The following is a 24,655-nucleotide window of genomic DNA, read 5'->3' as shown; positions in this document are numbered from 1 at the left end:
TGATAGTTCTTGAATATGCCTAGTGCTGGCAACAATGAAGGCTACTTTAAATTTTAAACTCTTTTGTTTCTGTGTGTTTTTCCTTGCCTCAATTGCTGAAGCATTAGGTAAAATTATAAGCTTGTTAGTAGCAAAGCTACTATATCATTCACTTTGTCTGTTTGAAACCATCAGTCCGTAACTATGTGGGGAAATGTGATTTTTCTTTGAATGATTTTTAAGATAGATTTTCAATAAAATTATTTGTGAAGATTCGCCATACTAGTATATAATAGCGACTACTCCCATAGAGACCTCTAGGTGTACTTGGTTCAAGAGGGGTGGGTAGTCGACTCTTCATTTAAAAATTTGCAAGACTTTGCAGCCGTGTGAAAGAGGAAGTGAAATCTTTATATTAAAACTTTAAAATTCCACTGGTAGTCTAAACTTGTTCCTAAACAGACAGTCCTTCTTATAGGAATTTTATTTTCTACACAAGCAGGTTTAATTGAGGCTTATGCGCGGCTGCTAAACCCTGCAATTTTCACTTCGTAAACATGTGACTTGTTATATTGATGAAGGAGGTGGAGCTAAAATCCTGTTAGCTCAGGATCAACAGCTTAGGACTGGGTCAACACTGCAGCTTACCTGTGATCTTACTGAGTTAGTTAAAAGACCTCCTTTTATCTGGTGGTAAAATGATTTTTTTATAATAAAAATTACTCTAATCTTTACCTAAGTATGTGTTTGTCAAAAAGACTCATTATGATCCTTATTTAATACATTCAGAAGAAAAAGAATAAAAGGTTGAACACTATTACCTATATCAACGTTAAGCCAATACTTGCCCATAGATAGCCATGGCATTAGATCATATAGCAAATTATTGAGTAGCTTCTACTAACAAATAACAAACCATGAACTCTCTCACCTCTACACTTATTTTTGAAATAAAATTAAAAAAGGTAATAGTTTTTTCCAAGGTCCAATCCCTGCAGAGGGCACTAACCCTGAGGGTACTAAAACTACAGTGCCCTAACACGGTCCTAATTAGAACCTAATATAACCTGGCCTAAAGTAATAAAAAACGAAATATTTTAATTTTAATTTTGATTAAGGTATAGAGATGAAACTGATGTCAGCTTTGATTCCGATGTTTACATTTCTACGGTAATAGAACCTCGGTATTATCCTTCTGGTAAGCCGAGCGTTCTCGGCCCACAGGGTAACGAGTTCGAGTTCAACGAGCCCTAGCCTTTAATTATTCTACCAAAACAAACAAGCAGGATTCAATCATACAGAAATTATATATTTAAACTGAATAATATTTACAGAGAATGTTTACTATATATATACAACAGATTATAACAATGGTTAGGTTTGAAGGGGGTGTGGGGTAGTTCATGTGAAAATGTGAATGTAAAATCAATTCGTGACATTTTTAGTGAGGTCAAGGACCAATCTGACCTAATAAAAAGTCTAAAACCTGCCGTGGAGACTAGTGAGCTGCGCGAGTTCAAGCGTGATTTGGATGAAGCTAGTGAGCAGAAAACTGTTGCAGATAAAGTCTATGCGTCGTTGGAGCAGTGTACAAAAATCCTGTACTGGCTTGACAATGATTCAGACGACGCGAGGTCAAGCACTGTCGCCAGGAACCTCGACGTCATTGAGAAGGTGAAGATGGACATGGGAGTGCTTAAAATTTCCGTGGAGTTGCGCCAAGAAGTACGTGATATGTACCGAAGGCTTAGAGAGATGGAACGTCGTTCATCTAACTTGGATGAGAGTGGGACACCTGCCATGCTCTCCAGAAGTATGTCTGCCGCGGATATTCGGAGTTCCAACCCGCAGTATGGGCGCTGGGACAACAGTTTGCTGCCGTCCTTCGACGGTACTGACACGGATTACCCAAACTTTAAACAGGTCTTTAAGGATCTATGCTCTGGTTACGGATTTGCTGACCAGAGGTTAAGTCTGATGTTGTGTATGGAGAAGGTGATAACCAACCCGGAACTACGCAAGCAAGTGTCAGCGATTAGAGATCATAATGAACAATGGTCGTTTCTTGATCAGATGTTTTTATCAAACACTCGCCGGTTCATGAGGATTTTAACTAAGCTGAACAAGATGAAACCTGTGGATAAACCTGTGGACGTGGTTAGCGCAATTGCTACCTTCAAGAGCATGATGCAGGAAGTAGAAGCCATCGTTGGTTCTGCAGCTAAGGATTACAACCACCTAACTCTTATTCATATTTTTAAAGACAAGTGCCCGGAAAATTTGAGAGAGAAAATTATGATGGAGCTAGGTAGCATGAACCAACCAAACATCCAGAAGATTGTAGAACTACTGGAGAGGACCAGGGGAGCCATGTTGGCCGGTGATATGTCCTATGACACTAGCGCCGGCAAGAGAAATCGTGACAGAGCTGCCGCCGCGCAAGTATCTGGCCGCAGCGACAATAAGAATGGAAAGGCTGGAAAGGACAAGGCTTCCAAGTGGAACAGTGCATGTCCGGTGGAGAGCTGCAAGGAGAAACACCCGATTTTCCATTGCCTCACGTTTAAGAAGATGGATGTGGTTGACCGAAAGAAAGTTGTCCAGCAGAAGAAGTTATGTGAACTCTGCCTGTGTGACGGCCATGCTGCTGACAAGTGTAATAAATCGGATAAGCTTGGTGTTTGTGGCACCAATAATTGCGACAGATATCATTCTAGATTGCTCCATGAGGCTAGTGCTGGTGTGAATACAGTCTACAAGTCAAGTTCTGCACCCAGCCCCTGTACCTTCTTACTTCAGTTAGTTCCTGTTGTAGCACCTGGCGGCGGCACCTGCCACGCCACTGTAATGTTTGACTCTGGTGCAAATTTGCCACTTGTGTCTGAGAAGTTATCCAACAAGTTGAAGCTGAAATCTACCGGCAGATATACAACTATTTCTGTAGCTGACGGCAGTGAGTCTTCCTGCCGCAATGTTGTGTTTTATCTGAAGGATAGGGACGGCAATTTGAGGGAGTTTGAGGCAGCTGTCATGCCTACCCTCGGCGGGGCCAACGAGATGCGCTCGGTCCACCCAGAAACTGCCGCCGAGATATTTAAAATGCCGCCAGAAAGATTTACATATATTAGTGGAGGCTTAGATATCATCATTGGAAATACACATCCTGACGTGTTTCCATCAACCTACCAGAAAGTGGGCCAGTCTATGTTGTGGCGAACCATTTTTGGTAGTGGTTTTATCTGTACGAGTGCTGACGGTGGAGCTGGAGATCAAAAGTCGGCATATAAGGCTGTCAGTGTCAGTGGAGGCACCTTACCAGACTTTCTGACGTCTGAATCGTTTGGCGTACAGCCGCAGGCACTTTGTCCAGGATGTACTGCCTGTCAAGAGTGCAAGGCTATGGCCGACGGCACTACCTGGGACCAGCGTGAGAGGCAGAGGATAATTGAGGCAGGTTTAACACTAGACTTGCAGTCCAACAAGTGGACAGGTCAATATGCTTACATTGAAGATCCTCACACTTTGCCCTACAATGAGAGTTTAGCCCGCAAAATTGCTGAAAAGGATCGTGCCAAGATGGTCAAGGAAGGTACCTATGGAATGTATGTGGAGGTATTCAACGACGCCATATCCAGAGGCGTGTTTCAAAAAGCCACGCCTGAAGAATTGCAGTATGAAGGGCCTAAGTCTTGTTCATCAATAGTGGTTGCTTTCAAGGAGGATTCAAGTTCCACACCCATGAGATTGTGTGCAAATAGTTCTCTGACGTTCAAGGGTACCAGTTTTAATAACATAATGCTGGGAGGCCCGCCGCCAATGCAGAAGATTTTTTATCATTTGTTGCTTTTCCGCGGTTACAAGGTTGGTTTAACCGCGGATATTTCCAAGTTTTATAACTCCATCCTGGCCACAGAGTTCGACAGCCAGATGAAAAGAGTTTTATTTTCCCCGACGCCAGACGGTCCACTTGAAATTTACCTGACTAAAGTTGTGAATTTTGGCGAGTTGGCTGCGGGAAATCTGGCAGTTACAGCCCTGAAGTTGATGTCCCGCCTGTTCGGCGGAAAGAGTGAAGCAGAGGTCAAGGAGATGTATGGAGAGGGGCAGATAAACGGTAGTGAAATTGTTGCTAAACCTGAATTATGGAAGGAGCCACAAATACCTACCTACCCTGAGGAAGATTTCAAGTTACCTCAGATTCCAGTTGCAGTCAAGCTTGAGAAGCACAGCTTCATAGATGACGTTATTTCGGGAGCAGGATCGAAGCCAGAAGCCAAGGAGATGATGAAAGAGGCCGACAGAATTATCGGCAAAGGTAGTTTTTCCTTCAAACAAGTCATTTATTCTGGAGATGATTGCCAACCAACCAAGGTTCTCGGGCTGATATGGAAGCCAGCCACCGATGTGTTATCCATTGCCACAAGAGTAAACCAAGATGGTAAAGTCAAGGGAAAGAAGGTGAAAGAGGATGCTGATTTGTACAACCTCCAGGACGCCTTGGACGAGAATCTGACAAAGAAGATGGTCCACAGGTTCGCCGCCCAGACCTTCGACCCGATCGGGCTTTGCAGCCCTATTCTGTTGAGAATTAAACTTGTCCTGCGGAAAACATGTTTGCTGAATTTGGGCTGGCAAGATTTCATTCCAAAAAGTCTACGGGATGAACTTGTTAAGTCGCTGGAGGACAGAGCTGAGGTCGCTAAATTGGAGTTTGACCGTTGTGTGGTCCCGGAGGAACCAACTGGCCTTCCATCCTTGATGATGTTTTCGGATGGGTCATCAGAGGCTTATGCATGTATGGCATATTTGAGGTGGCCAACTAAGCAAGGATTTGAAACGTTTCTGCTGGCTACCAAGTCAAGAGTTGCGCCGGTCAAGTGTGAATCAATTCCACGCCTTGAATTGATGGGTTGCCAGATGTCCACAAGGTTGTCAAAGTCCATCAGAGATGCCCTGCCCTTTGAGGTTATCAGAGTGATGTACTTTACTGATTCATCGTGTGTTTTATCACAAATAGTTTCCAACAGTGCTATGTTGAACACATTTAATTCTCATCGCATTGGAGAAATTCAATCTGCAACCAACAAGGATGACTGGAGGTGGGTCCCGGGGACGCACAATGTTGCAGATTTGGGCACCAGAAGCACCTGCAAGGTATCAGATTTGGGACCAGGTTCCAGGTACAGATTGGGCCCAGAATGGTTGCGCCAGGATGAAAGTGCGTGGCCGGTGAAAACTGCCGAACAAGTCAAGCAGGATTTACCACCAGAGGAGTTGAATACCAAAATGGTTAAGTTATGTTCAATGAAAGTTGCCGGAGAAGCTGCTGAAGATGTCTTTAGGTTTAAGCACAGGAGATCATTTGGACAGGCCAAACGTATTATGGCAGCTGTCCTGCAAGTAGCGAACACCTGGTTGAAGAAGCTAAAGAGCAGACAAGAAGGTAAGACTACAGCCGCTGGTAGTCATGTAGCAGCCGCAGATTCTGTGTACAAGCCGTCTTTGTACAATTTTATGGCGGCGGCGGAACTTTTCATTGTGTCATGTAGCCAACAGGATGAGTGGATAAATGACGCTAAAGGCAATTATGCGTCATTGAATCCATTAGTGCATGAAGTATCATTGACCTGGCCTGTCGTTGGTCCCGGAGGAAATTATGTGACCAGGGAGATGAGAATTCTTAAAATGGTTGGTCGTGGAGAGCCCGTCATTGACGCCATTACTGGTGGCCGTAAAATGATATTTGAAGACATGCCAGGTTTAATAATTTTGGAGCCTGGTAATTGGTTAGCTGCTGTTTTTATGAGAGAAGCGCATGTTGAGCTTCACTCTGGTGTCCGTGGAACTTTAGCTGAGAGCCGCCGTTGGTGCTGGATTGTGAAGGCAAGGAGGTTGTCCATCATGGAAGTGAAGAAGTGTTGGCCCTGCAGTGTTGAGAGGGCCAAGGAATGTCATACTACCATGAAGGATGTGTTACCTGACAAGTTGGTCCCGAGCAGGCCTTTTGAAGCTGTGCAAGTCGACCTGATGGGTCCGCTGGTTACGAGGAGAGCTGCCGCCAAAACGAGGAGTCAGACAGCAACGAAGAAGGTGTGGGTGTTCGTGGTGGTCTGCAGGTTCTCAGGGGCGTTATGGTTAGATGCCTTGGAAAAGTATGATACCAGCAGTATCCTGTTGTCCCTGCGCAAGTTAGAGGCTGTTCATTGTCTGCCGAAGGTTATAGTAAGCGACATGGGCACACAATTATCCGGTGCTCGCAAGGTTTTAGAGCAGAAGTTGGGCAGCCAGGTAGAGTTTTCTTGGTCTCAGATCCCGGCCCGAGCCCACCATTAGATAAAATAAGATAAGATTTTATTTCCTCTAAGGTGCATATAATTAGGGCGAGTTACTAATAAAGTTTTACAATTTTTTAACTATAGGTTTCTTCCTGAAAAAGATTGCATGTTAATTAAGATACTAGATTTCTTTCCTGAAAGAGATTGCAGGCAAGATAATAAATAAATTATTACATTATACAGTGAATAATAATTCATTAAATTGTAATTTATTAGCAATTTTAAGATCCTGTAGTACATTTACTATTTATGTACCTAGCTCAGGGTTGTAGTGAACTTCTCCTTCCCCGTTCACCTACATTTTACATTTTACAATACAATTTTATTATATAATTGAACACTGAGCAAGCTGTGAAGCGAGTGGATGGCTTAACCCCGGCCGGGGTTGTTGAACCGCAGTTCTTCGCGGCGCTTACCAAATCGTTTCATAGCTTTTTAGAAATAGTTGTAACAAATTATTTTAGTTACATATTGACATATATAAACACATATATAAGACTACTATACTACGGTATGCTGAATATACCATCTAACAATCATTCCACTAGAATCCATACGGGGTTTCCAAAAATAAGACCAATACAATTATGTTACCGGTGCCATGGAAGTTAGCCATGTTTTTTTTCCCGTTATAGACCGCGACTCCCACCGACCTAACGTTCCCGGATTAAAAGATTATAAGAAATGAGTAATTTAAAATCCTGTGGGATTCCAATCCCACACTTCTTTGATACCTGTAATTTATTTCCCAACCCGTCACCATATTCCTACATCCCTGATGGCGATTATTAAATAAGAATAAATTTACATATTTGAGTTTTTTGTTGGGTAAAAAACTGGAGGGCTTGATGGATTTTAGCCACATTTAAACATTTAACATTGAACATTGCAATAACAAGGAATGCATATGCGCGGTAGGCGCGCATATGTACCTAGTATGTTAAGTAAAACTTAAATAAAACCAAGTAAAAACTAAACAAAATATAAAAATTTAAGATTTTTAGAAAAAAAACTGATTTTATTTGGATTTTTGTCAGACGTTACAGGTGGCGATGTACTTAGGTATCCTAAGTTGATCGTGTATTCAATATTGGCTAAGCTAGTTGTAGAGTGGCTTTGCAGCTTTGAAGTTAAAAATCTTGTTAAGTTTGATATTAAGGAATTGTTTTTGCTAGATTCAATTTAAGAAGGCTAAAAATCATTTTAGAAACACATCAGTTTACTAGCATTGTTCTTCAAGTGAAGGTTCTTTTTGTAAGATTTATGAGACGTTAAGACGTTAAGACGTTAAGACGTTGAGACCTAAGGAGAGAGGTAAAAAGAGTTAGAGAAAGAGAGGGATGGCAGGTTTGGTGTCCGAGTGGCTGCGCACCCGAGTTCTGACCGCGGCAGTCGGTCCCTGGAATAACTTATCTGAGCGTTTAACAAACGCTTCCTTGTTGGCAGAGTTCTACCTCTGGGAGGTTTCAATTGAGGATGTTGTTTACCTCGAAATGCTTAGGATTTATGACGAGATTAATGAGTTGCGCTCATTTATCTTTGTCAGACAACCCCGTAGCTTGACAGGCTGCCTGTCCGGGTTGCGCTCTTTGCGGCGCACGCAAGCCGCCGTTCCTATCATCGAGGAACGGCTCATGGCGTGCGCGGAAAGATGCGCTCAGACTCTTAGTGGGCGGCGTCGGTCACCTTACCTGCCGGAGATTGTTGACGCTAATGAGGACTGAATGACTGAGTGATCTGATTTGGGGAGGAACTGACCGACGGTATGGCTGGTTGTGAATAGAGAGAGGAGTGTGAGAAGAGGAGAGTGGGCAACAGACTAAAGACTATGAGACTGAGTGATGGATTTAATTTTGGTTGAACCCTATGATATTGATGCCTAATTTTGTAGTGAATGAATGTACACGTGAAATAGTATGTATCAACCAATCGTTTACATATTTAGATGAGTCTGCTAGAGCCACCCAGCTCCAACGCTTGTTAACCTGTAATTGCAGCAACATATAAAGTAAATAAATAAAGTGATCGAGTTAGATTTGTTTGTAATGATTGTTGAAATAAATATTCTCTCCAATTTAATGGATTAATTTTTATGTCAACAACCCTACTGTTGTTGCAGTTGTCAGTAACCTGTATTGCTGTGTCCCAACTTCACACCTAAGCTTAATACTCAATGACTTAACAACTCAATAACGTCAACGCTGCTCTATAATAGGATGTGTCCGTGCGTTCGAATATAAGACTTCACGGCCTCAACAAAAAAACTATAAATGGATGACAATGAAATTGGTGAAATTATGAGTGATGGGAAAAAAGAGATTTTGGTGAAAATGATGTATGATGAATATAATGAGTATGAAAAACATAGTTAAATTTGAAGTTAGAATGTTAGAATGCAAGAATTTGGTGTAGTTTTGTAGAAAGCACTATATACCCCCCTCCCCCCCCTCCTTAACTACCCGGGTGAGAGTTCGGATCTTACAGATCCTATTTTTGGATTTTTGAGTATAGGACATGGATAAATAAAAATATTGATAGAACACTTACCATTTTTAAGTTTGTTTGTTATAGGTACCTATGTAAAATCTATTTGGTTAAGAAAGTGAGTAAAACATTTTCTATTGAATTCTTTTTCATTTACTATTTGCTTTATATTATTTGGGAGACTGTTAAAAATTGTGGGAAAAGAATGAAGGGGTGAATTTAGTAAAAAAGTTCTATTTACTCCATTTGCATATGCAAAGTTGTTTACATTTCTTGTATTATACCTGTGGCGATCACGGGAGATTTCCCAGGTATTATTAAAAATTTCTGGCTGTAAGCCATGTAGGTACCTATACATAAATTTACAGACGTTAAATTTTATTAATAGATTAATGGGCAATATCCCATTACTTTTAAAATATTCTGCTGTGTGTGCTCTGCTAGGTAAGTTTTCTATTATTCTTACTGCCGCCTTCTGTGTCTTCAAAATGGGATCTAAAAGATAGGCTGGACAGGCTGTGAACAGAAGGCAGCAGTATTCCACACTAGATTTAATATAGCTTGTATATAAAATCTTTAAGTGTTTCTTATCAAGCAAATGGCGCATGACACGCATAGAGTAAATAATCTTTGAAATTTTTGCATGTACTTTTTTAAGGTGATAAGAAAACTTTAATTTTGTATCCAAGCTAATTCCTAAGTGCTTTACAAAACCCTCATTATTATCATCTACAAGGTTTAACTTTGTGATCTTTTCAGGGATGCTTTCACCTACGTTGTTCATGTCTATGAAGACATTAAATTCCGTTTTTAATTGAATTTCTTCAGGGGTAAGATTTTCTCTGGGGGAAGTGAAGACCATAACTTTGGTCTTGAGGGGATGGATTAAGAGTTCATTTGCGTTATACCAGGCGGTCAGCTTGGGGATGGTTACTTTTGCGAGTTCAATCAATTCCGCTAATGAGTTCCTTTCCATGAAGGTTAGGGCATCATCAGCAAAAAGATTAATAAAAACTTCTGGGCTGCAATTTGCAAGGTCATTTATGAAGATCAAAAACAATATTGGGCCAAGAACTGACCCCTGTAATACGCCTATGATAATCTCTTCCAACGTAGATGAAAACAACCCCTTAAAAAACACCTTTTGACGTCTATTGCTATAATAAGAACGGAACCATTGTAATGGTAATCCCCTTATCCCTGCATTCCTTAACTTTTCAAACAACAAGTTCATAGGGATCATGTCGAAACACTTCCGTATGTCCAAAAATATGGACATACAGGAATTGTTTCGACCTAGACACTGAGTGATCATATTTGAGAGATCAAGGACATTATGGTAAGTTGAGATGTTTTTCCTAAATCCAAACTGTCTGCAGTTAAAAAAGTTTTTTTCATCCAAAAAATTTACCAAGCTATCGCATACGTACTTTTCCAGGGGCTTGCTCAGGTTATCAATCAATGAAATACCACGGTGGTTATCCATTTGATTGAGTGAACCTGATTTGTGAAGGACAAGAATTTTGCTTACTTTCATACCGTCAGGAAAGACGCCAGATTGGAGGGAAAGGTTATAGACGTGGCAAAGGGGGTGTGCGATAACATCCGCACAGCGAGAAATTAAAAACATGCTGACATCATTGATGTCTGTGGACCTTTTGGGCCTGATGTTCCTAATCAGATTTATTACTTTAAAAGGGTAAAGGGGTTCAAAAAAGATTGAGTCTTGAATGGGGGGGGGTAAAAATTCTGCAAAGTTTTTTTCTGTTGTTGGGATCTCAGGTTTAAGGGAGGTTCCAATCTGACTAAAATAGGAATTGAATTCGTTAGCGATAGCTTGGTCATCCTCAACTTTCCTATCCCCGACCTCTAAATATGAACACTCAGCACTCTTTTGATCAAATCCTAGCATATCTTTTAAACAACGCCATAACTTTTTACTATCTCTGCCGCAATTTCTTATACTTGACCTATAGTATTCTAGTTTTGCACGGCGTACATTCCTATTATAAGAGTTTCTATAAGAGTTATACAACAGCTCACTTTCCCTTGTTCTTTCCCTAAGAAAATTGTCGTGGAGGGTATGTTTATGTTCCCTCATTCTCAAGAGGTACTCGTTCATGAAAGGCTGCTGGGGCTGGACCCTAGAATTTTTTTTGACTTTTACAATGGGGCATGAGATGTTATATAACTCAAGAAACTTAGCTATGAAATTACTATAGGCAACGTTGACGTCGTTTTGGTTAAGTACGTTTGACCAATCGGTACTGAAAAGTGCGTCATTTAGTGAATTAATGTTATCATCGCCTAGCAATCTTTTTTCATAAGTATCAGGTTTTTTTGGTTTTTTGTTAGCATTAATTCTATACGCATTTATCAGCAACAAATGATCACTTATTTGTGATGTTAGGACACAAGACAACATGAGATTTGGAATAAAATTACCAACGCCGAAAATGTCAATCAATGTTGAAGTGTTTTTTGTGATCCTGGTGGCCTTGGTGATTGTATTCAAAATGCCGTTGAAATTTAGCGACTCTAGCAGACGCATACTAGGACTGTTGTTTTCATTAATCCTGAACAAGTCAAGATTAATGTCTCCAACAATAAAGAACGGTAGGTTGAGTGACATAATCCTATCCAGTAATTCAAGGTACATTTCAAAAAATTCATCAAGTTCAGCACTACTTTGATTAGGGGGTCTATAGGTGTTCAACACTAAGAATTTAAATCCATTAAACGAACATTTGAGACAGATAGATTCACATATACGTTCTTTGAAGGAGATATTGTCAAACATTCTTACTACTTTATAATGTTTTTGCACTAGTAATCCCACCCCTCCCCCCCTTTGTGTTTTTCTAAGGTTGACATGCCAGTTGTAGCCTTCAATATTATACACGTCAAAATTTGCATTGGAATTTGCCCAGAGTTCTTGACACGCAAGAACGCTGGGCCGTATTCCTTTGCAATTAAAATTATCTATACACGCCACCAATTCATCAAATTTAGAGTTTATCGATTGACAGTTTAAAGAAAATAAAATTATCATTTGTTCTCTAAAAGATTTCAATTTTGTTATTGCTTCATTTTCCGACATGTATTGACAATTAATACCAAATTCTTCATTAAGTCCATCAAAATGTTGGCCATATATAGGGTTTAGGAGGTCTAGTGTAGGGTTAAGATTTAAATTAGCAGGTACCTGTTCATTTAATCCATTAGGGAGGCTTGTAGGGTACTGGTGTGGAGTCTAAGTTTATCGCAGGAGGATTAGCACGTATATCAACCAGTGGGAACGACTGAAAAACAATATATATCAGCATACATAAAACATGAATATATTTACAATAGTAATAATAGTGAGATAGATAAAACATTTAGTTAGGAGGTGATGTGCCTCCGCTCTTTACTCTTTCCCCCCCCCCCCCCCGTGGTATTAGTTAGATACAAAAAATCTTTTAATCAATATTTTTATCTAAAAGTTGGCATAGGGGGTAGGTAGGTAAAATAGAGTTAAATTCTTTTTAGTTTTCGTTTTTTTAATCTTTGACAGACGATGACATTATGACATTATATGACAAGAAAATAAACGGATTAATTTTAGTAATTAATCAATAATCATTCATAATAAGGACAGTAAGTATTTGTTAACTGCAAGAAAGTACTATCTAATCATTTTATCTTACTGTCGTTGGTTTTCTTTGCAGTTCTTGCAGGCATAGATTTCAGCGGTGGTAGCGGCTGCTGTTTAGGTGGATCCGCTTCTGGCTCTCTGGCTGCTGGGCGGGCTGCTGCTACGCTGGGTGCAGTTGTTGGAGCTGGCATCTGCTCGGCTGCGTTCTCATCCTCGGCCTCAGGGACATCGGCGGCTGCCGTGTCAGAGGTGGTTGCGGACTCCAAGGGAGGGAACTCATCCATGTTGGCAGCGTTGGGAGGAGGTTCAAAGTTATCCTCGAAATCATCCTCTGTGATGAGGGGATTGCAGAACTTGGAGTTAGGGAAGAATGATCCTCTGTCTGCATAGGGCACGCTGTTGTATTTGATCAGGGGGGGCTCCATTGATGTGCTGAACAGGTTCTCAGTGCCAGGTATTGGTCTTGTCATACCGATTAAAGTGTCGGCAAATGGGTTCAGAACTTTTTGCCATCTGGTTCCTGTCTTGATTTGAAAACCCACAGTTTCCCCCATTATTTTGGTACGGGAGATCAGCTTTGTTGAATGCAAAAATGTCTGGACGTTTTTATTCAAACGTGTTGTGTCGTATTGCATTTTTATCATTCTACCTGGGAAATAGGGTGCAGGGGACACACTCTGGCTGGCAGTCTTGTACTGGTTCAACTTAGCTGTGTATTCCTCGAGGACAGGGCGCTTGGATATCATTACCGCTTGGAGGTGGACGCGGGAATGAAACCTGAAGATGGCCTGTGGGACTTCCTTCTTCTTGGGGTTAAACGGCAAATGATGCGCGTACTCGATGACGTCCCCCCAGTACTGGGGGACGAAATCGAGTAGGCCGTTACGGTGGGCTATTTTCAGTGAGGGCAGAATGAGTGCGTTGTATATCGACAGCATGGTGATCTTCTCTCGGCTGTGGGGCGACTGGAAATTCGTCACCCTCAGGGACCACGCCCTACTACGCTGCTCCCTGCAGGAGTTCTGAAAAAACGAATAGCGTTTAAAATTGTCATCGGTTTTTGCTTGACATTCGAACTTACTCTGGAGGACCGCAATACTATCCTTAATCGCTTTTAAAGTTTCTGCCGATATTTGGGCATCCTTAAAATTGTCAATTTGCTCAAGAACAGAGATTTTATCACTAAGTTCGGAGAATTGTTTTTTTACCGCATCTATTTCTTTTTTATGGCTAGAAATTGTGTTAAAAACTTCCTCATGTCTTACCTTGGCTTTATTTTTATCGTATTCCTCAAACTTTTTGTCGAAAATCACTTCCATTCTTTCCCAAAATGCGGGAGATGATTGTTCCGGCAACATTTTCAAGCGAGTGAGTGAGCGAGTGAAGCCGTGTGGCTAAGATGGCGGTGATTTCGAGTTCAATTAGCCAATAGGAAGCGAGGAAAAATTGATGACTGCCAATAGCGTGGTTTGTTGTGGACGCTACTTGCTTACTAGCCAATGAGAGAGCGACACTGGTTTGGCCCTCGTGTGATGTGGCCAAGTTTTAAAAAAGAAATAGATAAAAGTTTTGCGGATTTTTATTTCACTTGATTAGGCGATTATTCACAAGGATAGTATTAACGGTTTTACACCGGCGATTTTGCCTAGACGGCGGTGTAAAATATGGTGCCAAAACTATATACGAGTTTGCCCTTGGCTACCATATCTTCCCAGTACCAACATGCGGAGGGACCACGGGCGTGGGGTAAAGGGGAATTAGTAAAGAGCGGGGGGTGTGCTGTACAGACTAGTACATACACATGGGCTAGAGAGAGAGAGATGTTGTTTATTGGGCAAGCTGAGAAAATGGTGGGATTAACCAAGAGATTGCTGTCCAAGAAGTTGGTGAATAGTTCTGTTAATTTCAACGAGCTCCTGGTGCTGTTGGCAGAGGTTAGCAAGTTGATGAATAGCAGACCATTGACGATAGAAGCTGCGAACGACGTGGAGAATTGGCGGCTGATTACCCCTGGCCAGCTGCTGGGAAATGTTGACCGCCAGCCGTTGTGCAATGTGGCGATGAAACCGGAGGACCAAATTTCCTCCAGGTTGAAGTTGTTAGAAGATTTGTCTGCCCAGTTTTGGACTGCCTACCGCCAGGAGATTCTACCGAAGATATTACGGATGTCCAAGTGGAAGGATGAGATGGCGGAGCCACTAGCCGACGGAGATATAGTTCTGGTTACGAGTACCAACCCGCTGATGAGATGTTTGAGGATGGGCCGAGTGACGAGGATTGAGGATGGGAGAAAGACTGCAAGAGTCTTGTTCAGGCTGTCAGATAAATCTCCCCTGGAAGAACATGCTGTATCAGTCAGGCAGTTGTTAAAAATTATGATTAATAATTGATTCTTATTTTATGGAAATTGAGATTTTTTTTAGTAAAAAAAGCCACATTTTCATATGCCTATTTTTATGCCTAAAATAAGAATCAAATGAAATGCGATTAATTTTTATTCTATTTCATTTGCTCAAATTTAATTTTATTGAGTTTAATTTCTTTACAAAAGTACAATTTATTATAAAACTTACCTGAAAAGTTTACCAAAAAGGAATAAATGTGTCGAGGTTGCGTGATTCGATATTTATTCTAAGAAAAAAATCAAGTATTTTTTAGCAGATTTTTTTAAAATTATATATGAATTTCAATCAAGTAAAACATTTTTATTCAGATCAAGGAATGATTGAAAATTCATATTTAAAGTCTCATATTTTTTTACAAAGAAAAATTGGTATTTTTTTTCATAATTCCGATGAAAATTCCAACGAAGATATTATTATTTTGCTATTATTTAAGTATTAAAAGGTTTTATTGTTGATTAAGATAGTACAGTTCTTATTCATTAAGTTTGAAAAACTTTCTGCCCAAGGATTTTGAAATATTTTTTCTTACTACTCTTTTTGATGCTTAACAAATTTAGTTTTAAGTACCTATAAATCTTAATTTTCTTGTCTAAGATTTATTTCGTTTTATTTTACCATTATTGTTTACATTTCGACCTGATTTCGTAGGTACTTATTGATTTATTAATAATGATTTATTACCTATTGATTATGAAATGATTATTATTTAGTATAAGTTGTTATATTTACAACATCATGATTAATAGGATTATCTATTTTAGGATTTGTGTATGTGATCTTGTGATTGTCATGTGCATGGAATGTTGTATGGTACAAACCAATCCCCATCCTTTTATCCTAAAATGTGAGGTATTATGAGTCCTAGTGAGGAGTATAATATTGTGTATGCATTTCACGGGGTTTCATTTAGTTAGGAGCAAAATTGTCACGTTTTCGGGATGTGGCCATTCTCATGTGATTATGGTGAGTTGAGTTTAGTGAGAAATGTTGCTAGTGCTCAGCGCAAAAAAACCTTGAATCTCGTTAAGGAAGTTAATTTGACTTTCAAACGGGGGGTGTGTCTTAACCTCTTTTCGAGGAAGCTTTGTGTTTATCAAGTTCGAAATTAATTCCTTATCATTATCCTAAAACTAAGCGCAAATGTCGTCTTTTTTGGCTTTCCTTTCATAATGTGACGCGGCATGGATTGTTTATATATTTTGATGCGCATGTTCGTTACTTTTGAATGAGATATGAGTGTGTGAAGATTTCGGAGAACAAAATTGGCCTATCATTGGTCTCATAGTGTGTGAACGACCCTAGTATACCAGGGATTTGAAACCATAAGAACTTCAGGTAGAATTTGTTAATTTTATTAAGAAGAATGGTGTATAGGACGATTATATGTAGTTTTAAAAAAGGCTTTAGCCAGCTAAGCATGAAACTTAATTATGATTAATATATGTTTTAGTAATTTTTTATGTGCCTTTATTTTTGCATTTAACAATGATTTATTAAACCAAATAATTTTCCTTTAAAGCCAAAGTTTCCAAAGATTCTTAACCGTAGAGAAAAATGATTTTTAAAAAGCAATTAAGATTACGTGGTTATAAATAACTGGAATTATGAACTAATTGATTTTGTAATTTCAGGACTTTGAAATAATTTCATCAATAAATCTATATTCAAACCTGCTGTTGAAACTTGATGGTTCCTGGTATTGGGGGTTTGTATGTTCGCCAACAGATCTCGAGAACTTCCCGCTAATTCGGAAGTCATACTCAACCAAAGTGTCATGGTTGAGACAATATGTAAAACATATAAAATAGCCTAAAACCTGCAAAAGACAGTTGGACTGTCATGGTTGTTTCCTGTAATCGACGGGAAATTTAATTTTGATATCTATATCTGAAAAAATTTTGAAAATCGGATCATAAACACCAAAGATATGGAGAAAAATCTAAAAAATATAAAAATAGCCTAAAACCTGCTAAAAACTGGTCTGACCGCCATTGATGTTTTATAGTTAATTGTGCTCCTTAATGATGGGAATGTTGTCAAAAAGTTTCAGCCTTTTATCATTTGTACGAGCTGAGTAAACCCCATTTCCCCCATAGCGTTACGGACTGACTGACTAACTGACGGACTGACTGACGGACAAAGCGAATTATAGAGTAGCTTCGCTACTAAAAAGGGTGGTTTCTTTAATCCTTTTAAAAAGAGTTATTTATAGTCAAAGTCAGATTGGAAATTTAAGCTTCAGGGAGAAAGGTGGGAAGACTTCATCAACTATGTTCTATGCAGCTCTTTATAGTGCTATAAAAAAGGGGATAAAATTTAATAATTTTGGCCGAAAAATCTCGAATTACGTCATATTAGAATAATGGACTGTTCTTATATAGCGTCTTTGGGTATACTTTGGCCAAAAGTTTTGATTAATTCCCTTTTTTATAGACACTATGAAGAGCTTCATGTTCTATTATTCAATCTATTTAGAGCACTAAGATGTCAAATCTGACAATCACTGGAGTGACTGAGTCTAATTCTGGCATCTACTACTGTGTGCCAAGTGACAAGCAGCCAAGATCAAATCCTGTTCATGTTGAAGTGAAATCTCAAACTGTTGTCCAATTCCAGGTCATGAATTTAAATTTCATCTTGCACCAAAGCCCACGTATACTGCGTTGGGCTAATCTAACCTATCTACAGCACTACTTAACCTAACCCATCCAAAACTAATGACTATTTTTTTAATGGGTGTAATCCCTCATGGCTGCAATATTACATGCTAAGCTTTTAACATTTCTGCTCTATATTTTGGAATAGAGGTTTTGTTGACTTTTGTAATGATTGTTTCCCAGAATGTTCATCCCTTACTTTTCTGAGTAGTATAATTTTAAGCCCATACCTTCTCCATTCGAATACAGAGCAAGAGGTGCAGCTGCAATTATAATTAAAATAGGGTCGCTTACACACAAAGTAACCTGTTTAGCACTGAAACCCCTTCATAATTTTTTTCAACAAATTGAAAGAAAAGGGTGGGGGAAGTTTTCTGTAATTTTTGTATTTTACTTTAGTCTGATTAGATCGGCAGGGTTAGGGCGCTTTGAGATGATAGTCTTTGAAAATGGGGCGAGGTACAGTATCTGTCAAAAATCACTTTATGTGAAAGCACAAATTATGCCGAAGAAATTAGATATTCATTTTTAAGGTGAACAACTCTTGTTACATGAACAGAGGAGATATAACCTGGAGTAATGCATTCAGAGCCGAGGTTCTGGAAAATGTAACCACATTTGAATCCTGTTTTGATGCCTGTGTCAAGGCACCAACTTGCCTCGGTGTTACCTATGATGTAAGGTTTTTTTTGTATTATAGCTTCTCTATTTACTTTGTCTGCATGAAAATCATTGGGGAAATGTGATTTTTTCGGCTGTAATTTCAGATTTTATTGTGAAGATACTTCGTTCCATGCAGTATGCACATTTTACTTATCTAATTATATAGGTTTTGTAACTAGAAACTAAAATGACACATTACAATCTTTCCCGATTTTGTATTACTTTTGCGGAACATGATTCCAGTTACGTCATACTTTTCTTTCCCGAAAAAGGGAAGGGGGGAAGAAAATCTCTTCAAAAGAGATGGGGAAAACCCCTTTTCTCCCATCTCTTTTTTTCTTCCCCCTTCCCTTCTTTTCTTCCCCCCTTCCCTTTTTCGGGAAAGAAAAATATGACGTAACTGGAATCATGTTCCGCAAAAGTAATACAAAAATGGGAAAGATTGTAATGTGTCAACTAAAATATTAAATTTTTCATTCAAATTATTTTTATTTAGACTGATGATCAACTTTGCTCATTGCTCGACGTTTTCCGAACAGAAAAATCCTATCTGGTAAAAACAATTTAGTCATTTTCATTATCAATACTCTACAAGCCAGATTACAGATTAATGAGAGGACGGGGAATAGTATTAAACACTCCCTCTAGTTAAAACAAGGATGACAACATCCATAAAAGCGAAGCACTGAAACGGTAGGACAAACCGACATTATTACTTGTATAGTATATGAACTGAAAAATCGGAACATAAATGTATAAATGTCGAATCAAAATTGTAGGTAAATTTGTCGAAAAACTGCTTAAAAACAGGATAATGTTTATGGACATACTTACATTTTTGGACTTGATTATAGAGTTGCTTCGCTTATAATATTGTTCTTTGTTGTCCCAGGAATCAATATATCAAAAATCAGATCAAACGGATAATTAAAACACTTGAAAATTTGTTGTAAAAAAAGTAGAAAAATCAACATGTTTAAAATGGACGTACGGAAATTCTGGTAATGATAATAGAGTTGCTACGCTTTATAAATCGTACCCAACTACTACAGGAATCATCATGCAAAGTTTGAAATCGATAGGACAATTCTAAAATGCCTAAATTAACGAATAAAAGCTATCTATCTCGGACGGACGGACGTACGGACGGACGTACGGACGGACGTACGGACGGACGTACGGACGGACGGACGGACGGACCGACCCTAATTATAGAAAAGCTTCGCTTTTAAAAAATAAGTAATGGGGAAAAAGAGAAGATAGAGGCAAAAACAATACAAACATTTATTTTTCTCAGGACTTGCTACTTTTAATCCTGAAGTTTATAAACTTGTTCTGTTATTCGTTGGCTTAAATAATACCCAAATTTTAATAGAATATTTTCTTATTCGTTGGCTAAACACTGTTGAGTATTTCTATCAAATCTGGATTGATTTGTTTAAACAATCGAGATCAGTGTCCAAATATTTCAACCAATAATTGTAACCAACAGATGTTGAAATTTCTTTTTATCATTTTTGGAGATTTTTATCAGTTCATAGAGCATTATCGTATCCCTTAATATCCCTGAAATTATTTAAATAATTTTCCCAGAGTAGAGTAGAGAGTAGAACTATTGGTGATTATCAAGTTGAGAAATGTTTCCAACTCACCAACGGATCAACACCTCTTGAGTAAGGTTTTTGAAGCAAAGCTACTCTATAATTCAAATTGCTTTTCAAGAAATTGATTTTTTTTCTTTTGATTCTCTATACCAAGATTATTTGTTTGTATTATTTGCTTGTCGGCAACGTTCTGATGGGTATTTTTTGAAGAATTTGATTTTCTCTGCTGCTATATGTAGATAGACCAGTTGTTTATAACTTTATTCTCCTTGTCAACAAATATCTACTCTTTAGCTTACTTGGTGTGTCAGTCTGGCTCTAATAAGCTATAGGACATCAACTTCATATATGCCATTCTTATTGGCTATCACTAACAAAAATTATACAAAAATATCTACCTTCTTTCAAATATTACTCTATGATAAAAGTTCAGAAACAAAGCCACTCAATAGTTTATGTGTCTATCTGTGTCTCTTGGTGAAAATTTATGAGTATTTCAATATAATTACAACGTATAGTCACCTATGCTAAACTTTTTATAACTTTGAAATAAAAAATTTAAAGGTTTTCTGATTTTCAAAAAATGATTGAGAGGTTTTGTGATTTATTTTTAATGAAATGACAATTAAAGTTACTTTTCTTTAAACCACTGACGTGCACAGGTTTTTACCAAATTACTCAAAACTAAATAATGCACTACTTAACTTAAACATATATAACGCAATTGATTATTATACACACACATTTACACGTCGTCGATCATAATACAAAATATCAATATATATTTATTAAAAAGGTTTCGTGGTTTATACTTTACAGGTTTATATTGTTTTTTTTTGTAACTATGAACTATAAGTCACTTTGTCCGTTTGTCCATCCTACAGGGTGCGCCACATAAATCCGGACTTTTTTTAAACGGCCATAGCGCCAAAACTAATTGACCAATCAGGACGTTTGACCCAACTATAAAAAGCTTAGGTAATGACCTTTTTGCCCATGAAAATCTGTGGACGCGCATATGTTCAACAAGGCAGATTCGAATTGCGCAGATAAATTACCGTGGATTTATGACTTGGGCCTACTAAATCTGACCTCAGCCCATCTGATAACCCTATCTTAATCTTCGTGCCATTTTTAAAAAGGTATAAAACGTTGTTCTAGCTTAACTGTGGCCCAAATGAGAGCCGCCGTGTCAAAGGGTAGCTTTAAAGATGGGTTAATTTGGATCCTGCTGTTACTCACTCTTTAAGGAGATGTGGCCTCCTAGCAGCCCCGATGTTAATCTAATGGACTTTTGGGCCTTGAGCGCCATTAAAGCATGAACCAATAGACGCGACCATACCAAAAAGACCTCTCTCATTGCTCCTATCATGGAGTACTTCGCCTGCTTGAACAGGGACATGGTGACCAGGGTCGGCGGGCGGTTCAGGGGGCGGGTATAGGCGGTGATTGAGGCTGGCGGCGAATTTATCAAATAATCTAATAGGCATATACCTAGGTTGCTTCCCAGTTTTTAAAATTAAAAAAATGTGATCAAATCATTGGATTGATCTGATTTTTGGTATATTGATTCCTGGGACAACAAAGTATAATGTAATAAGCGAAGCAACTCTATAATCAAGCCCTAAAAATGTAAGTATGTTCATAAAAATTATCCTGTATCAAGCAGTTTTACAACAAATTTACTTACAATTTTGCTTTGACTCTTATAAATTTATATTATGATAATTAAGTTCTAACACTATACAAGTGTTAATGTCCGTTTGTCCTACCGTTTCAGTGCTTCGCTTTTATGGATGTTGTCATCCTTGTTTCTATAGAGGTTATGTGGTAAATGATTGTTTGTCCTCAGCTTGGCAGTGCAAGAAGATTCTTCAACTAGAGGTTAATTTTTTGTACAATATTTATATTTCAGTATCCTCAAAATCATCTTTATAATCACCTCGAACAAATTTGTATTTTTCTGTATAGGATATCTATAATACAAAGTAGAATGATGTCTGTCCGTCTGTCTGTCCCTTAAGATCTCGGTAACCACTGAGCCGATTGGATTCTACTCTTCAGGGAATATACTTACTGGTCCTAGGGTGGTTTTAGGCTATTTTCTTGGGGGGTGGGACACCCATAACCCCTTTAGAAACAAAAAATATCCCCCTCCCATTTTTTTGGATTTTTTAGGCAATTAATTTAAGATTAATGCAAAAATAATGGTCGCAGAAGTAATAACTATTTTTTAAAATTACCTCTTGGTGCAGAGCCCCTAGAGGCTAGGGGCGAAGCCGCTAGTAATACTATAACCTATAAATTTATATTCGTACTCGATTATTTAATGTCCTGCCCCTCCCTGAAATAAATAATACTTATATCATTTAGAGAAAATTATCAGAGCTGGAAGAAAGAATGGAAAGAAAATTGGAAGAACTTGCTAAAAATTAAGAATTTAAAAAATCAGGGATGACAACATCCATAAAAGCTAAGCTTAACAATTCAGACGGCCAGACATACGAGTCCTAACAAATATATGACAACAGTGTATTTAAAATTCAACATAATTTAGAAGTCTCAATATTAGTTAATCTCAAATTTATCCCAAAATTAAACTAATTACAGAATGCTTAATATTACATTTTTAAGTTTTACTTCTGAATTATAGATTCTTGACCCATAACAATGAGCCTAGTTGTTTTAAAATTCTATATCCCTAAAGCAAAGGTAATGTTAAAAATCAAGGGATAATTTTATAACAAATAAAAAGGCTAGGTATAAAATCACGATTCTCATGTTAAAAATGGACTTTTACCTAACTTTTTTGGTTGTAATGATGCCAACTTTGGGGACTTTTCTAATAATTAATTATAAGATCTATCTAAAACGGACTAATATACAGACGGACTGACCTTAGGTGTAGAAAATCAATGCTTTTAAAACCAAGGACTAAAATTCAAGCAAAGAACATACAATGACAGAAAACATTACAATCTTTCAGATATTTTGCTACGAATAAAATTTGGTACCTTTTTTGGCTTATTTTTAATTATAAATAAACTCTTTTTAAAAGAATGTTTGGCTATTTTATTCACTTTAAGCATAATTAGCCTGCAATAATTGAAGAGTAAGAGATAAAAGTTTTCCGGAATTTTAATGTAGGGAGGAGATTTGAAATCTGCATCAAATTTTAAGGATTTTTTATAAAATTCGTTTTTTGTATAATTCTTTATTTAAAAGCGGAAATACATTTTAAGTTAATTAATTTTGACCAATAGGATAGGTGGATTTAAAACTACCTGCGCTCTAATTGGTTGAATGATGTACGACATCCAATCAGAGCGCAGATTTTTTAAAACCACCAATCACGGATGCCAAAATTAATTAACTTAATTTGTATTTCCGCTTTTAGATAAAGAATTATACAAAAAACGAATTTTATAAAAAATCCTTAAAATTTGATGCAGATTTTAAATCTCCTCCCTACATTACAATTCCGGTAAACTTATATCTCTTATTGAAGAGCAGCTTTGATACATTTTTTTTCTTTTTTTTTTATGTAATCAATATGCATTCTTATAAATATCCATATTCTGTGTAAAATATTTACAGTAGCAAAGTTAATCTATGAATCGAAATATCCGTCTGTCAGCTACTTGTACTTGACTACCTAACCTGTGTTTTTTTGGTTTACTTCTGATGCTGATGATTAGTTTTATTGTACAGAGGAATAAATTTAAAAGTATAGATGTATATTGTAGGGACTTAGCTGTGTTTTTTTTTTATCTCCGGCGCTGTTAGACCCAATACCAATCTGGACAAAAAAAGCACTGATCAGCTTTTAACTGACAGAGATGAATTTAAAACTTAGAAGTGGTATATGCATGATAATATTAGGTTTGATCTCAAAGCATATTAGATACCAAATGCTGAAAGTTGCACCTTTGTAATTTACTTACTCAACATTTCATAGATTATCATAATTATCCAACGCTTAAGATACTAATTGTAGAGTAGCTCCGCGGTACGCCTGTTAAGATTTCAAATAAAATAAAATTTTGAAGAAATGCATCTCTGAAACAACGGTTGTAACATCCTTTTTTTAATATTCTTCAATTTTGAGTTCTAGAATAATCACTAAATGGTTTTATTTTAAATACAAAACTTGGAGAAAAAAAACAGGATGCCTGTTTGTCTTATTTCTATACCTTAAACTTTCTTAAACCATCAACCGATATGGTTCTCCCTTTTCACTGAAACTATTTAAGGGGAGGGTAGCTATTAGTACTTAAATAGCAAAACAGCTGTATGTATGTCTGCTAATATTCGTGACGGTTGGATCTATCATTCAGGAAAGGTTATAATCTGATTATTTAGGGGTTACGACACTCCCAACCTTTATCAATTATCAAGCTGTTCGAAATCTAAAAGCAACAAAATATATATGTGTGAAATAAATTCTTGAGCAAATAAAATGCTATTGAAATTTTTAAATCAAATTTCTTCCAAGAAAGGGCATTTTGGTTTTCATTAACATTAGGCCATTTCAAATATCTGTCTCACAGCAGGGAGTAAGAGATGGGACAATGGATCGAATATTCAATTTTTAGGAGTCTCAGACTTTGGGTATTAGCTTTCTCAGGAATGTTCAAGAATTTAGCAGTTTCTGACTGAGTTTGGGTACTAGCGCATTAAATGCCGCTACTCGCTGTGTTAGTTTTGAATATAACACACAGAGAGTAGTTTTACCCTCCTCTCCCACACCTCCCTTTTTTAAAGCAGACGATAAGGAAAAGGAGAAGGGGGGTAGGGGCAAGGGGCAAGGGAAATAAGTCGGATATTCTTGCCCAGCCAGCTACGGTAGGGTCCAATAATCTTGTAAAATAAAAATCACAACATAAAACCT

The 24,655-nt window shown here is 37.9% G+C and overlaps 1 protein-coding gene across 4 annotated transcripts; it reads left to right on the top strand.

The window, feature by feature from the left end:
- On the top strand, window positions 1–22,824 carry LOC145305557 (uncharacterized). Of its 4 annotated transcripts, XM_080147220.1 has the most exons (9): window positions 1–107; window positions 561–672; window positions 1,098–1,149; window positions 17,316–17,456; window positions 18,031–18,174; window positions 18,657–18,713; window positions 19,754–19,833; window positions 21,585–21,648; window positions 22,138–22,824. In XM_080147220.1, the coding sequence occupies exons 1-9, from the start codon at window positions 35–37 to the stop codon at window positions 22,198–22,200; spliced, it is 786 nt and encodes a 261-aa protein (XP_080003346.1). In that variant the 5' UTR covers window positions 1–34; the 3' UTR covers window positions 22,201–22,824. The 4 variants fall into 4 exon arrangements, with proteins under 4 accessions (XP_080003346.1, XP_080003348.1, XP_080003347.1 ...); XM_080147222.1 differs by lacking the exon at window positions 18,657–18,713 and having other exon boundaries at window positions 5–107; XM_080147221.1 differs by lacking the exon at window positions 21,585–21,648 and having other exon boundaries at window positions 5–107; window positions 22,138–22,367.
- Window positions 22,825–24,655: the final 1,831 nt, after the last annotated feature.

The sequence above is a fragment of the Acartia tonsa genome, chromosome 14 (genome assembly GCF_053477335.1).
Source record: "Acartia tonsa isolate MP-2025a chromosome 14, ASM5347733v1, whole genome shotgun sequence".
Classification (NCBI taxonomy): Eukaryota; Metazoa; Arthropoda; class Copepoda; order Calanoida; family Acartiidae; genus Acartia; species Acartia tonsa.
The sequence above is the reverse complement of the archived record's forward strand: the minus strand, read 5'-3'. Positions and strand labels throughout refer to the sequence as shown.